This window comes from Xyrauchen texanus, chromosome 4 (genome assembly GCF_025860055.1).
Source record: "Xyrauchen texanus isolate HMW12.3.18 chromosome 4, RBS_HiC_50CHRs, whole genome shotgun sequence".
Taxonomy (NCBI): Eukaryota; Metazoa; Chordata; class Actinopteri; order Cypriniformes; family Catostomidae; genus Xyrauchen; species Xyrauchen texanus.
The window spans coordinates 23,441,951-23,458,845 of NC_068279.1; the positions used below are offsets into that span (position 1 = coordinate 23,441,951).

The 16,895-nt window shown below is 37.8% G+C and overlaps 2 protein-coding genes across 8 annotated transcripts in view; one reads left to right on the top strand and one right to left on the bottom strand.

The window, feature by feature from the left end:
- Positions 1–11,062, top strand: part of LOC127642897 (tubulin polyglutamylase TTLL11-like) — a 36,923-nt gene extending 25,861 nt beyond the window's left edge. The window contains exons 8-9 of one of the 2 annotated variants that reach the window (XM_052125334.1): positions 1,645–1,751; positions 10,264–11,062. In XM_052125334.1, the coding sequence (XP_051981294.1) occupies positions 1,645–1,751; positions 10,264–10,550 (394 nt within the window). In that variant the 3' untranslated portion in view covers positions 10,551–11,062. The remainder of the gene's footprint in view (positions 1–1,644; positions 1,752–10,263) is intronic. The other variant, XM_052125335.1, reaches the window with a different exon arrangement.
- Positions 11,063–12,853: 1,791 nt separating this feature from the next.
- LOC127637954 (disabled homolog 2-interacting protein-like) overlaps positions 12,854–16,895 on the bottom strand; it is a 148,155-nt gene continuing 144,113 nt past the window's right edge. For 4 of the 6 annotated variants that reach the window (XM_052119246.1, XM_052119257.1, XM_052119276.1 and 1 more), the window contains one exon: positions 12,855–15,686. In XM_052119246.1, coding sequence (XP_051975206.1) covers positions 15,510–15,686 — 177 coding nt within the window. In that variant the 3' untranslated portion in view covers positions 12,855–15,509. Of the gene's footprint in view, positions 15,687–16,895 lie in introns of all 6 variants that reach the window. The other 2 variants (XM_052119238.1, XM_052119231.1) reach the window with 1 other exon arrangement.

The following is a 16,895-nucleotide window of genomic DNA, read 5'->3' on the forward strand; positions in this document are numbered from 1 at the left end:
TAATGATAAAATGTGTACCTTGAGTTCTCCTTAACACCTTGGGGGGAATTCTCTAAGAATTAATTAACTTATTTTTGCACATGCTGTCTGTGCTGGTTAAGCAACTGATTTACCAAAGGAATTATGCAGATCAGGCAATGGCGCAAACACGGCACAAAATCTGATCTGACCGCAATTTGCATACTGCAGATCTGAACCCCGATCTGGCGCACTCTGACGTGACTGTACAGCATCATTCCTCTACTGTGATCCCCTCTACTGTGATTTGAGGACCCCCTCGAAAATGAGATGTTCCATCTCAAGGGGTTATCCTCTAATAAAATGAAATGAAATGAAAAAAATGATCCTGACACCTGAATCATCTCTATAACATGTCGAAAGTGAGCTTGGCTACACTGTGCATTTGGATATATGCCTGGTTATAATACTCTTCTCTATCGTTGGTCATTACTTGATGAATTATTGCTGCCTTGATCAATAGAAAATTTACACAAACATCTCTTTTAAATAAAACTCGCTTTACGACCACGCATAATATTGTGATGTTATTTGTGGTGGGCAAATGACACCACATTCACAAGTTTTGTAAATGTAGCACAATCTACAATGCCTGCCCCCCAAAAAAAAAGTCGCTGTTTGTATTTAAGTCAGTGTTATGATCTGGGGTTGCTTCAATTGGTCAGGTCTAGGCTCAGCAACGTTATGCGGCAATAAAATTAAATCAGCTGACTACCTGAATGTACTGAATGACCATGTTATCCTATCAATGGATTTTTTTCTTCCCTGATGGCACAGGCAAGATTCATCTGGCTCAAATTGTGAAAGAGTGGTTCAGGGAATATGAGGAACCATTTTCACTCATGAATTGGCCACCACAGAGTCCTGAACTTAACCCCATTGAAAGTCTTTGTGATGTCCTGGAGAAGACTTTACGGAGTGGTTCAACTCTCCTGTTGTCAATACAAGATCTTGGCTAAAAATTAATGTAACTCTGGATGGAAATAAAGGTTGTGATGTTACATATGGTTGTCGAAACTTTGCCACAACGAATATGCACCATAATCAAAGCTAAAGGTGGTCCAACTAAATAAAGAGTATGTAACTTTTTTGTAATTCTTTAATTTAGATACTCAAGATGCAGTGTTATTTCAGTGCTGATTGAGCCTGTTTTAACAAGATTGTGGGTGGTTAGAGAATAAGATATACCAAGCGCAAAAGTGGCTAAATGTTTTAGTGGATTTAGTGTTCATGTTACCGACAAAATGTCCTGATACTAGTTGCTTGTTGCAATATGGCAGGTTAAGACAAATACTCTAAAAGCTTTTGTCACATGCTTAAAACCTTTACATGGAACACTTTACATGGAACACGAAAAAGTGAAAGAATACCTTAAGTTAGGCTTTATATTCTCTATTAAATTATGCACCATTAGCCCCATTTCGTTATAGATAAAAATAAATGTTTGTTTCAAGGCTTAAATTTAATTTTCACATATTGTTATGGTTAAATTTAGTGGAGATATATACTGTATGATTGTTCATCTATATTGCCTCTTAGCTCAAAAGTCTGCATTTTTAGATTAAGGCAATTTTCAGATGCTCACTAATTGTGTCACACACCACACTAACTGCAGGTCTTTTTTAGGAACTGCAAGCTGAGTAACAGCAGCTTCTCAATGGCCTCAATGGACATCCTGTACATTGACATCACCCGTCGCTGGGCTGGAATGCTCTCCGACTCCAGAGAAGCAGGCAAGCAGCCCACCAATCATGATGCAATTTACAGCGCATCTTTACTACCGATGCCAATACACAATCAAAAAGCTGTTAAACACCCACCAATAAAAGACACATTTGCAACTATTCATCATAGTGCATTTTCCCTAGCATGCTGCCATAAATGGGATCATCAAGGGAGATAATTGAAAAATAATGCACTTTTAGATTCATTTACCCAGTACTTGCAAATTGGAAAGTAGATGGCCAATCAACTAATGCCAAATAACCACAATTTTCAAGCTTGGCCTCAATCTTTCATTTTTTATACTGTACATATTTTTTCTAGCACAGTTTGTGTGCGCGTGTGCAAATCTTAATGTGCCCAGAAGTCATTTCTGCTTTTAAATGAGCATTGGTAATATTCCTTGTGATGGTGCATTAGGTTGGGGTCATGCTAGCATCATTTTCTTGGAGGAATGTATGAAATGAATAATGTATGCCACAGCTTGCTTCTCCTAATCAACAGAGGGAATGAGTATATACTTGAGTCACTTTCTTCATAAATGGCCAAAGTGGAATGATAGTGCTTTGCAGTGGGGAATAGACACACATAGATATATAGTTGGATAGATAGACTATCTATCTATCGATCGATCAAGAGGAATGTAATAGCTAGTGGATAAGGTTGGTATTTATAAATAATAGAAGGGGGTGTTTAATGGGGGGTGGACTGTTTATCCCTGAGGAGGAGGGGAGAGAAAGTTCTGCCATGAACTTTATTATTAATTGTAATACATTTACTGTTGAGAAATGCTGACTTGACACTCATGGAGAATACTTAAAGATGTAAGGATTTATCTAGTCTCACATTGCCAAACTTTTGACTTGTGGCATAGTCTGGTCCTCATTTAAGCATATTCTGGTCACTTAGCCTAGAAGAGACCATTTGATCGACATATAAAGATACCAACTAAACAATGTGCCACAGAAGAAAGTCGATACTGGTTTGGAATTACATAAGGGTGACTAAATGAACACATTTTCATTTTTTGCCTTTAATGAAACAAATGTTATCCTTTTGGACAGCATTGCTAAATTGTTGGCATTCACAGTACCTACCTTTCAAAATGCCCTTTTAGTCAGATGGCCATATTTCTGACCAGCACAGAATGCAATCTTAATTTTCTTTAAAGATGTTTTTCAAGGCCCCAAAGTAAGGACTCATTAACACTCAATATATGTAGTCAGACAAATGATTGGCATCCAACTTTATGCTTAAACTCCCTGTTGGCCCTGGAAGGCCTTTTATACCAGTGTCTTCCATTTAAAATTGAGAGAAAGAATGTCACTCCTCTTTCTTCATTTTTTTTAATCTCAACGTTTCTGTCTGTGTTTTTCTCACTCAGTTCTCAGACAGAGGGGTTACCTTGAGAAATCTTTACTTTTTAGAAGAAATATAAATATAGCATAATTAGGTTTTCATCACTCTGGAGATATTCTTGAGATTGTGTGTACTAAATAATACAACGATGAAGGGCCATTAATGAATAAACAAGCAGAAGGGGAAAAACTGGCAAATGTAGAATTCTGATTAATCAGGACCAGTACCTTACTGCTTAGAAATAATGTCACTTTCTCAAATCTTTCATCCCCTTGTTAGTATTCTATTTATATGTAAATTACAAGTATTTCAAATCTAGTTGTTGTTTTGTTTATTTATATAGCTGATATTTTGTGTTTGTAAAATGTTATTATCCCCTGTCACATGAAGGATATTACAAATGTACAGTCTGTGATCACTTCCCTGTGGCCATGTTTCCAGTATCATTGGTCTTGAGTAGAAGATGATAGAGGAGTGACATTATTACCTAGCTAATTACTATTCCCAGTTGTCACGACCAATTACCAATTTTTGCTTCTCCAGGCAATTTAATAGAAAGACTTTGCAATGGTGAGATTGGGTAAAGGACCACTTGTTCAATGTTGTAGCCTACCAGGGAGGGGCTTTCTCAGGTGGAAGAGATTAAAAGCATAGTAATAAAACAAAATGATGGGGAGTCCTAAGCCTTCTTTGTCAATTGGTCTATGTAACTTACTGAAATGCAATCGGTGTGTTTACCATTCCAAATAAAAGACTTAGATATTATATCAAATTGTTTAAAATAAGAAAGAGGAACTTCTAGTTGGAGAGACTGTAGTAGATAATTCAATGTGGGGATACAATTCATTTTTATGACATTAACCTTCCCTAACATTGATAGATGTAGTGAAGCCCACCTAGCCACATCACACGAGTACCTTTCATTAATGGGTCAAAATTAACTCTAACTAAATCTCTCAAATTTTCTAGAAATAAAATGCCAAAATACAGAATGTCTTGCTTGGACCATTGAAATGCGCCAGGTTGGATAGCCGTGACAGGGCAATATGCTGTTAGAGCAAGAGCTTCCAATTTAGAACAATTCACACCATATCCTGAAAATGTGGGGAAAGAATGAATAATTGTATGGAGGCTAGGCATACAATTGAAGTCAAAAGTTTAAATACACTTAGGTTGAAGTCATTAAAATGATTTTTTTAACCACTCCACAGATTTAATATTGGCAAACTATAGTTTTGGCAAGTAATTTAGGACATTAATTTGTGCGTGACACAACATCGTTTACAGACAGATTGTTTCACTTTTTAATTGACTAGATCACAATTCCAGTGTGTCAGAAGTTAACTGTCCAGAAAATTATTTCAAGCCTTTAGACAATTAGCTTCTGATAGGAGGTTTACCTGTGGAAGTATTTTAAGGCCTACCTTCAAACTCAGTGCCTCTTTGCTTGACATCATGGGAAAATTAAAAAAAAATCAGCCAAGACCTCAGAAAAAAATCGTTGACCTCCACAAGTCTGGTTCATTCTTGTAAGCAATTTCCAAATGCCTGAAGGTGTCACGTTCATCTGTACAAACAATATTATGCAAGTATTAACACCATGGGATCAAGCAGCTATCACACCGCTCATGAAGGAGAAGCATTCTGTCTCAAAGTGCAAATCAATACCAGAAAAACAGCAAAGGATGTGAAGATGCTGGAGGAAACAGGTAGACAAGTATATATATCCACATTAGAACGAGTCCTATATCGACATAACCTGAAAGGCTGCTCAGCAAGGAAGAAGCCAGTGCTCCAAAACTGCCATAAAAAAGCCAGACTACAGTTTGCAAGTGCACATGGGGACAAATCTGTCCCCATGAGCACTTGCAAACTGTAGTCTGCGAAATGTAGTCTGAGAAATGTCCTCTGGTCTGATGAAAGTTGTGGCAAAATAGCTTAAGGACAACAAAGTCAAGTTTTTGTAGTCACCATCACAAAACCCTGACCTCAATTTAATAAAAAATGTGTGGGCAGAACTGAAAAAGCATGTGCGAGCAAGGAGGCCTACAAACCTGACTCGGTTACATCAGTTCTGTCTGGAGGAATGGGCCAAAATTCCAGCAACTTATTGTGAGAAACTTGAGGAAGGCTACCCAAAACATTTGACCCAAGTTAAAAAATTTCAAAAATGTCAAGGCAATGCCACCATAAACTAACAAATTATATGTAAACTTCTGACCCACTGGGAATGTGATGAAATAAATAAAAGCTGAAATAAATAATTCTCTCTACTATTATTCTGACATTTCACATTCTTAAAATAAGTAGCAATCCTGACCTGACCTAACTGACCTAAGACAGGGAATGTTTTCTATGATTAAATGTCTGACTTCAACTTTAGATCTTTTAGGCTCGGAGACAAATACAAATATATAATCTGCATAGAGTAGAATTTTAAGCACCATACCTCCTGCTACAATGTCAGGAAAATAATTATCTTTTCTTATTGTGGCTTCAAATAGTAGCCACAATTTTGTACAAATATAAAACAATAAAGGGGAGAGATGACCACCACCACACTGAGCACTGGGGCCCCCCAGGGCTGTGTGCTCAGTCCACTGCTGTTCACTCTGCTGACTCACGACTGTGCAGCGATGCACAGCTCGAACCACATCATTAAGTTTGCTGATGACACGACCGTGGTGGGTCTCATCAGCAAGAACGACAAGTCAGAATACAGAGAGAAGGTGCAGAGGCTAACGGACTGGTGTAGAGCCAACAACCTGTCTCTGAATGTGGACAAAACAAAAGAGATGGTTGTTGACTTTAGGAGAGCACAGAGTGACCAGTCTCCGCTGAACATCGACGGCTCCTCTGTGGAGATCGTCAAGAGCACCAAATTCCTTGGTGTTCAAATGGCAGAGAACCTCACCTGGTCCCTCAACACCCGCTCTATTACCAAGAAAAATCAGCAGCGTCTCTACTTTCTTCGAAGGCTGAGGAAAGCACATCTCCCACCCCCCAACCTCACTGCATTCTATAGAGGGACTATTGAGAGCATCCTGAGCAGCTGCATCACTGTCTGGTTTGGGACTTGCACCGCTTTGGACCGCAAAGCCCTGCAGAGGATAGTGAGGACAGCTGAGAAGATCATCCAGGTCTCTCTTCTCTCCATCAAAGACATTTACAAAAAACACTGCATCCGCAAAGCAACCAGCATTGTGGATGACACCACACACCCCTCACACAAACTCTTCACCCTCCTGCCGTCTGGCAAGAGGTACTGAAGCATTCGGGCCCTCACGGCCAGACTGTGTAACAGCTTCTTCCCCCAAGCCATCAGACTCCTCAATACATAGAGACTGGACTGACACACACACACACGCGTGTCCTGAGTTGCACTTTAATTATTGTCACTTTATACCTGGCTGCTACCTCAATAACTGCTATGTGCATAGAACACTCATCTCATAGTATGTTATGTTTACATTTGCCATTTTTAGAAACTGTCATCTTTTTGCACTACTGTGTACTGGTCGGCGCTGCACTGTCTCTCACAGTGCCTATTGTCCTGTTAATTTATTGTACTGTCCTGTACTTTTTGCACACGTTTGTACGTGCACTTTATATAGGTATGTTATTTAGTCTGTGTAGTCCCATGTGGTTCTGTGTATGTCCTATGTTGTTTTATGTAGCACCATGGTCCTGGAGGAACGTTGTCTCGTTTCACTGTGTACAGTACTAACTGTATATGGCTGAACGACAATAAAATCACTTGACTTGACAGCCTTGCCAGGTTCCCCTACCAAGAGAAAAAAAAATCTGAAATGAATCCATTAGTTTGCACTGCTGTTTACTGTTTGTTTATAAAGTCACTTAATCCACCCAATAAATGTGTTCCCAAACCCTTACATTTCCAAAATCTTAAAGAGATAGTCCCATTCCACTATATGTATAATCGATGTAATTGCTCAACTTAATTGATTGGCCAGAATTGTAGGCAATATTTTAAGACTCATCTAACTGGATCAGGGAAATTGGACAATAACTTTTAAATTAATATGGTTCTTTATCTTTTTTTAAGAATGAGACTGATCAGGGCTTGCGTAATGGTTGGTGGTACTTTACCTTTCTTTAATGACTCTGTGTAAACTAACATCAGTGGAGCCATTCTTGTGAGAAGCTCTAAATAATTCTGCAGCAAAACCATCTGGCCTTGGTGCCTTACTTGTTGGCAAGGCTTTAATTACCTCAACAATCTCCTCCAAATTAATATCTGAGTCAAGAAAATCTTTTTGATCATTTGTCAGTTTAAGAAGTTCTAATGGCTCTATGAAGTCAGAGTAGACATGGATGTGGAACTATGAAGATCGAAATAGAATTCTTTAAAGGCTTTTTAATATCTGTGGGAGAAGTAAATATATTGTCTCCAGAAGACACAGTGAGGGGAAGGGATGGTGGAAAAAAAAACTTTCTCTGTTTTATGTATCTGGCAAGAAGTCTCCCTGCCTCAAAATATGCCCTGATATTTCTAAGGTGCCTGAATAACAAAAACTCTACCTTCTGTGACAAAATAGTACCTATATTTTAGATGAGTCAACTCTAAGACCATTGGATGCCATTTGACACTTCAGCTCTGTTTCAGTACTTTTAATACTCATTTTCAAATCTATGAATTCCTGTGCTTTGATCTTTTTAACGAATGAGGCATATTGTATGATCCTCCCCTTAAGAACTGCCTTAAGTGCCTGCCATGCCATGCCCACAGAGGACATTGAGGACCAATTGGTTTCTACATAAGCATTAACTTCTATCTTTAACATTTGTTGAAATGCTGGGTCCTGTAGAAGCGATGTATTAAAGCACCATCTATATGATTTCCTATTCTCTATTTGTGGCAACAACTCTAAACACACCAAATCATGATCTGAAACTAAAATATTACCAGTTGACTAGTCAGTGGCAGATGGAATAAGTGATTTAGATATTAAAAAAAATAAAATAAAAAATCTATGCTAGAGTAAATCTTATGAACTGATGAAAAAAAGGTGTAGTCCCTCCCAGATGGGTTCAGAAGTCTCCAAATGGCTGAAAGACCAAGAATTTTACAGAACCTCTGCAGTGTCAACATTGCTCTAAAGAGTCTACACACCTTTGCATCACTATGATCAAAGACCGGATCCGTTAAAAGATTGAAGTCTCCCCCCAAATCCATATCATGAAGGATCCCAGCAGCTTGTAGCTTACCCTCAAGATCTTTAAAAAGTTCTGATCATCAGCATTGGGTGCGTAAATATTAACCAAAATTAGATTTTTCACCTGCATTTCAGCCAAAACAATAATGAATCTTCCTAAATAATCTTTAATCTGTTTGAGACATTTAAATTGTAAATGCTTACTTATTAATGTGATGACTACCCTGTTGTTACTGGAACCAGCACTACAAAAAACATGACCTCCCCATGACCTGCCAAGTTTTTCATCTTCCTGTGAAGAAAGGTGTTTCTTGAAGGAACACTACATACAATTTTTCCATGCTTAAGAAAAGATACAGCCTTCCTTCTTTTTATAGGGTGCCCCAGCCTACCTTCAAACATTAATATTCCACGTGGAGAAAATATTTTACCTATATTAAAGTGTGACATATTGACATGTAAAGATAAATTGTGTACCCAAGGCTAAATTATATTTCTATCAGGAAGACTTGCAGATTTGAGTAAAGTTTTATATGACATTTATTTGATAAATAAAAAACTGGAACGTAATGTCTCTCTTTGGCGTAAGCCTCGTCTGGTGGTCCGAAGAAGTTGTATTTGGAACCATCAGATCCTACCAGAGATAGGAGGCAGGGGCGAGGAGCCTACCCCTGTGCAGGACGGGACTAAACTGGTGGTGGTGGGTTGGTGGAGGTTGCCATGTTATCACACTGAAACAGCAATGTGATAGATTGTGAGCAGTCTTATAAAGCAATGGCTAGGAGTTACCAAGCTAAATGATGCGATTATGTACAGCTGCTAGTCTTCCCGCTAGAACTATGCTGCGCTTACATAGACCACTATCCAACATTGATGTAACCATAACATCCTTGATAACCCACAGAACATAAAAAGATTTGCTCCCCATTTTTCTTAACCTAAACTGTGCCATTAAATTGTACATAAATATGTTAAATAAAATGAAAATAAAATAATAATAATAATAATAATAATAGGACCCAGTAAACCATAAAATCAAACCCACAACATGAGCAAATGAGCTCTACAGCTAGTTAACAAAGGGAGAGAAAAAAAGAGTCAGGGAGGAGCCAGTGGACAGACAATAAAGCAACAAGCCCTTTCAGGCTGCAACATTAAAATGCATGATGTGTTGTCTGTATTGTTGATCGAGTGCAGGCAAAGTTACCGACTCACTCCATTGATTTAATGAAGGCCATAGCTTGTCGTGGGCATGTAAAGTCTTATGACCATCCTTGCTGTGAATTCTCAGCAAAGCCGGATAGAGCAGTGCAAAGCTTACCTTCTGTTGGTGCAGCAATTTTTTAAACCCTTTGAATCTGTCCCAATTTGCTTGAGTCGATCTAGCAAAGTCCGGAAAAACCATGATGTTGTGGTCCTCTCAGCACAACTTGTCACCACCTCGGGAAGCTGACCAAGTGTTCTGTGTGCACGCTCTATCTTGAGCCGGCAGCCCGCTGTGTTGATCAAACTCGGAATAAGCCCTTCCAAAAACTCCATAGATGTGATCACTCAACGTATTTCTGCGAGGCCCTCCAGGACAGTCGAGATTTTTGTCAGCGCTGTATAAATGTTCGAGATATCCCGACCTACATCACAAAGCTTGGTGCTGTCACTATCGACTGGACCTCTGCCATCTTGATTCTACAAGATGTCTGACATTTGAGTGCTTTTTAATGCCCCCAAATATTTCAACATCCTGCGCTCCCAACATAGTGTAACAAACAAAACTATTACAATTCTCACTGGTGAAAATTGCTTAAAATGCTAATTGTTGCTAAGTTTATACTGTGACCCTCTCATAGTGTCACGTGAATCCCTTTAGTGCCTAACTTGACTCCATCGGATTGTCACTATTCCTCCCTTTTACATGAATCCATTACATTATGGGGAGAACTGCATTTTCCAAATCAATTAAGTGAAACCGAGCCCTCTCTCTCTTTTTCAGGCATGTGTCTTCAAGCATTTTTTGAGGCCTTTTTCTACCTGGCAGCACGCAGGTACAAGGCTTTACCCCTACGGGAACAGGTGCTCTCACTGCTGGAGGTGTGTGAGGGTTCCCTTGAGGAGCAGGGCCACAGCGAGAAGCCACGGCCTCACAGATCACACAAAAACACTAACCCCATCTCTGCCCATTCATCAGCACCAACCATACTCAACTCCCCTGCCCTGACACGCCGACATTGCAGGCTTCATCCATTGCAGCCCTCTGCTAAGGGAAATGCAGAGAACTGACAATTACTCATACAAACAAACAGCATCCTTATCAGAAATTTTAGTGGGCAAAGTAATGGGCTTTAGTTGAAAGAAAGAAAGAACAAACCAGGGTAGAAGTGGAGCTTTACCAGTGCTCTCACTAACTTTAAGTTAGTGCAATAGATAAAATTGTATTATTCATATGTCAGATTGAGATTTATTTCACCATAATCAACTAAAGGGACTATTCACTCAATAATAATTCCTGTTGTCATATGGAGATGTTAGAATGTAAAACTCACCATGACAGTAAAAGGTAACTTAGGCTTACATTCTGCCCAACATCTGAGTTCCAAGAAAGAAAGAAAATCATATTGGGTTTTTCACTTTTGTTTTACTGAATTGACAGAACTGCTCCCACGTGTAGGAATTAGGGTTGGGCGATGTCCCCTAAATTGGCAGTTGACGATGTTGACAGTAAAACATCGCGATAAACGATGATATCGTCGGGGGGGGGGGAGGGATTATATAATTTTATATAATTTTCAAAAATTATATGAAAAATTATAATTTCGTTATTTTACTAACCCAACTAATGACTCGTCGGCGCTTTATCAGTAGGTTGCACGACACGTGAAGCATTTTTTTTTTTTTTAGCTTTCACTTAAGAAGAGTTGTGCACTTTTTATTTTAATATATCTCTTTACATAAATACTATTTTCCACTTAAAAACTTTTGCTTGAGTTATTTTACTCACTGATGAGCAAAAGGTGGAGGCAGAAATGACCATGTACCTGCAGGAAATGGCCATTGATGGGGAAGAGGACCCGCTGACTTGGTGTAAAACGAACGACAAAAGGTTTCCGTTCATGGCAAGATTAGCACGGAAATATCTGTGCACATGTGCTACCAGTACTCCATCAGAGTGGGTCTTCAGCACAGCGGGTAGTGTAGTTACTCCAATCCGCAGCTTATTAAAACCAGATAAAGTGAATATGTTGGTATTTCAGGCCAGAAACATCGAAATTTAAACATGGTCTATGGTGAAAGATATTAGAATTCTTTACGCATTTTTCGCCATCCGTTGCGGAGCTATTCGATTTTGCATATTATTTTTTAAACGTTCATTTGTGTAGTTCATATGACCACTTTACAATATTTCAATAACATAATTTATTTTGTAGCCTGTGCTGAAGTTAATTGTGCTGCTAATTATAAGTGAAATATTAATGCCGAATTTCGGTCTGAGTGTTGTACCCGTTTTCATGTTCTTTATTTGTTGTTCTTCTATGTTTTAATAAATGTGTGTTATTCATATTCACCTTGTTTCTTTCATTTGATTTGACATTATGGATTTATGGCCAAGGACATTTTTCTTTAAAAGTATTAACCAGACAAAAGTGATTTGACGTTCGCTGGTCTGGGTTATTAAACTGCCGCTTCAGTGTATACAAGAGCATGTGACAATGAGCAAGATTTTCTGAGACACTACAACTACTAATAATTAATTAATAAAGGCTATTTTCTTGTAGCCTACAACATAAAATATTTTAATCTAAATGTACAGTGTAAGACATGTAAAAAAAAAAAGACAAGAAGCTAACAATGTCAAGATCAATATGTGTAGCCTGCCTGACACGGTATTTTCACAGACTAACACGTCACGTCTCTGGCATATACTACAGTATTTAAAATAGCATATATGCATTAGTTATATTCTCAATTTAATTTACAGAGCAATCCCTGCAAAGTTTTTAGGTTAACTATAGAAGAGACTAGGATTAGTGAGTCACACTAGCAAGACTCGCAAAAGGGGGCGTGGCATCACGATGGTGGCTCTACATCGTGATGTTGGTCAGCCATCACGATGGACGATGATATCTTCCATCGGCACAACCCTAGTAGGAATTATGAAAGAAAAGAAAAAAAAGGATTGCTTTGATTTAAAGGCAAGAATCTACAAAATTCTAAACTGGATCTATCACAGGATAATCATATAACAGTCACTCAATTAATATTGTATTACAAGTACAAGCATTAGACTTGGCTGATATGCACATTTAATAGTACTGTTTATTAAATGAGCATTTAAATGTTATGTTTTATATGGTTTGATTTGATCTATTTTGTAAATGTTGCATTTATATTCTTAAAGCATACATCCAAATTTATTCTGGCATATCGAATGAAACTTCTCACACAACACTTAGAAAGATGTCCTAGATAACGGCAAACGCACTGATTGTAAATTCTTTGTTATTCATTTAACTTGTTAATCTAAAAGAAAAAAAAACATTCAGTAACATTCCATTCCCATAAGGTTTGTCAGCTGAAGGATTTAATGAGGACAACAAAGGAGGCCTATGAAATAACTAAATAAAACTTTAATTATTCTAGTTGCAAATGTACATAAATTGCACAGCCACAATTGGATAGTTCTTAACATGGACACATTTCTATGTACATTATTGTTCTTGTCATTGTCCTAAAACAAAGGCAAGAGTCCAGCCAATACTTTACTTTAAACATACTTACAAAAGTATTTTCTACAAGGATTATAAAACATACAACATATTTTATGTATTCATTTATAGATCTGTATATCTTTATATATTTTTTCACATAGCTACTATTTCACATTGACAGCTGAAAAAAAACACACAAGAGCAAATAGTTGTACTTGATGAACCTTTCTAAACTTTAACTGAAACTGAAAAGAAGCCAGAAAAAGATACACCTGATGAAAGAAACTGAGATGACAGCAAAGTATTTTTCATTCAAGACTGTTCTAAACTTTTTTTTTTGGACTCACCAGTAGCTTCTTCTCAAGTGGCTGAAAATAGATGCGATGACTCTGTAAGGCCTCAGACCTAATTAAAAACACAACATGAACAAACGGAGGCGTTGACAGCCATGTCTGTGAAAAACTCTCTAATCAAATTAATTTTCAATGACCCTAGATACTGATCCTTTTTTTATAAAGATGGTGTACAGTGCTGAAGTGTTAAGTACATTCAAAACCACTTTACCAGGGCATTAACAGAGCATGTGATGTACACATTTGTTCGTGTGTACTGAAGGATTTAAAACATTTGGCTACATGTAATTTGGCAAGAATGGTATGATTCATACAGTGCTAAAATTAAAGTGTATTTCAGTGGGTTATTAATGAGCACCTTGAGTTCGCTACTTCTTCATGGAGTGAAGGTGGACAAAACAAAAGACTTGGAAAACGTTCAGTCAGAGAAAGAAAGTGCAGTGTCATAAAAGGCTTTTCAGAAGCAGGGACGAGGGATGCAGTTTAGTGCTTTGAAATGCTCTCCACATACTCCAACACTATCTCCAACAGAATCATTCTGATTCCACATTTCAGATACAAATCAGTACAACAAAAACATTGTAACAAGATTAATTTGCCTTGGAGTGGCTTAGAGTGACCTTGGGGGTTGCTTTTATATAATATTAAATTATTCACATAGTACACCACTACAGAGCTCATGTACATAGGGGTCTCTTTAAAAATATCAGGAAAAATAACATTTCAGTCATACATGTCCCAGGGCTAGTTGCCACAATACATATCTATATAGCTTTGCAACAATATAGAGGCATATCATGTGTCTAATTTTCTCATAGACAAACAAAAATAGAAGTTAAAGGAAAACTTCAGTGCCGAGCAGAATGTCCTCATTTAAGCAATACAAAAATATTCAAACTCTAAATGCTGACATTGTGCAGCAAACTGGACTGATGAGGCAACACACATGTAAAACAATAATCACATGTAAAAATTAATCAAAAATGCTTAGAAAAAAAACAACAGAACAAATATTTCCTTTACGAGGAAAACACTTGATTTGGGAATTAAAATGAAACTAGCAAGCTTTACCGGGGGAAGGAAATCAATGAACTCAAAGCTCTTTTCCAAAGATTGGAGTCAGAAAAGATGAGAAAATACAGTTATTTAAAACCACAAACTAAAATGATTTAGATCTGGTTTAGTGTTCACCTAAAACATTTTCTCTGCTTCCATTTCAGCAATTTGTGCTAATTTAATGTCTTGGCATATACTGTATGAAATAGACCCAGAAAAACATTTAGGATGCCAATCCTATACAGAATGGAACATTTTGTCATTTAAAAATGTTTTCCCATTTTTGCCATTTGTTCAGATGAAAACCAAACAATTAAAGAAATTACATGGTAAGAAAATGTAGATGGATAAAGTAAAATACAGTTATTCTTTGTAAAATATATGTACATTATAATCTATCAAAAATGTTCATCTTAACTGAAACAAAATATTTACCAAGGCTGGGACTGAGGGATATTACATATGCAATCTTTTTTTAAGGCTTCTCATGATGGAGAGACAAAGTGCACTATGTAGGTAGAAACTGGTAAAAACATAAAAGGAAGTGATGTAATATAGAGGAGAGCATTAAATTCTCTGCAGTTGGTTTAAGTCGCTCATTCTTTAGTTTCAGCCGTTTCTAAAAATGTCATATTATAGAAGAAAAGACCATTGCAAATAACTGTGCCACACAAAATCTAGATTTCCAAAGGCCATATGGAGAACACCTATTTTGAAGCAAGTGTAATGACTTTGGATGGAAGTTGCAGGCTAGAAAGTCGTAGTATCTGTATAATGTTTGTATAATGTTACCATATCTCAATTGTATTATTTCGTCTTTTTATTTTCTTGTACAGTTAACTGCTGATACATACATGAATGTCTAGTGGTGTGTCCTAAGCTAAAGTTCTTGACCAGCAGTAGTATCAATGACCAACGTTTCAAGTGACCTTGTACCACATTACAAACAATCAGTTTACCAACTGGAAAAGTTTGACGTGTTCAGTGTCCATCCAGTAGAAATCCTCACCTGCAATGATTTCTCTCAGTATTCACTTACACAATATCTACACACTTGCTCATGCCCTCTATCTCTTAATTCTGTTCTCTCTCTTTCTGTGGATGTAGCTGCCATGGGTCTGTGCTCAGCAGTTGGAGCTGTTACGAAACTCTCCGTTCTCTGTAATATGCAGCTTGGTGGGGTTGGTGGGGTTGGTGGGAGAGATGCCATTCCGCGTCTGCATGCTATAGCGCTCCTTCAGTTGTGAAAGAGCACTCATTAGCCTTGCGTTAGCTGCATCCAGAGACACTATTCGTTTCTCCTGCAGAGAGAGAGTGAGAGAGAGAGAGTTTGCTCAGGATTTATAGAAATTGAGCAAAATAAACTTTTGGTTTGCCCCGACACTCCTTTGAGGACGAATTAACATGTTCAAGCAAGGGGAAAGACCTACAGTGCAGCACACCTCCTCATTCACAGAAATCTGTCAAACCATCCAATCTAAGGTTATTAAATGTGAAAGTGTTCTCCATGTATAACTGCGGGCACACGTTCACTGCAATGTCACATTTAGTGATGTCACCAGTAATCGCAGTGAGCTGGAACCCACTGGTAACCCGTGTGCATTGTAACGGTAACGATGCAAAAACAACAATATTCTGCCGGAAGCTTTATAAAGAGGTTTATACTTAAAACCAGAAAAAACTACTATTGTAGGGTTAAGATAAATAAATCTAGTTCAAAGGGACAAGTAAATGTTTCTTACTCCATTGGCAATTCATTCTTTCTTATTTTTTCTCAAAATTCATCATTTTATTTTGCTTATTTTAAGGATGTTAAGATATATTAAGAAAACAAAAAAAATATTTTCTGCAGTGTATGTATTAAACATGTATGTCTAATATTAAACCCATTTGGTTGTATTGATGACGTCATCTGTAAGCTGAAATTATGTGCAGCTTACTCTTGGTCATTAATGCGGCTCAATTGAGGAAAGGGTTGAGAACCACTGCCTTATTATATATCCTATCAAAATACAAAGCACCCTTAATTTCAACCTCCAAAACGTTTTACGAGTAATGGCTAGAAATGGGTTTTAAAAAGGTGAAATGTTTGGTTACATGAAAGACAAAGTGAAGAGGGTCAATGAGTCCAGTATAAAAAGAGATAGCAGAATTTCTGCTATGCTAGAAGGAGCTGGCGGATATCAAGAGTGATTTTTTTAAAAGGCATTTTGGTGCTAATTGGACACCTGGTCATGTCATGCTCTCTCAGCTTTTAAGGTGATGGTAGGATCTCTGTAAGTGTTAACAGATTCATGCTTCAGTGGTAGAGTTACGTAAATATTAATGCGTTCATGTTTTTTGCCTGCACTTGGCGGCTGTGGCTCAGGTGGTAGAGCGGGTCGGCTGCCAATCGCAGGGTTGGTGGTTCAATTCCTGGCCCACATGACTCCACATGCCGAAGTGTCCTTGGGCAAGACACTGAACCCCAAGTTGCACCAAATGGCAGACTTGCGCCTTACATGGCAGCT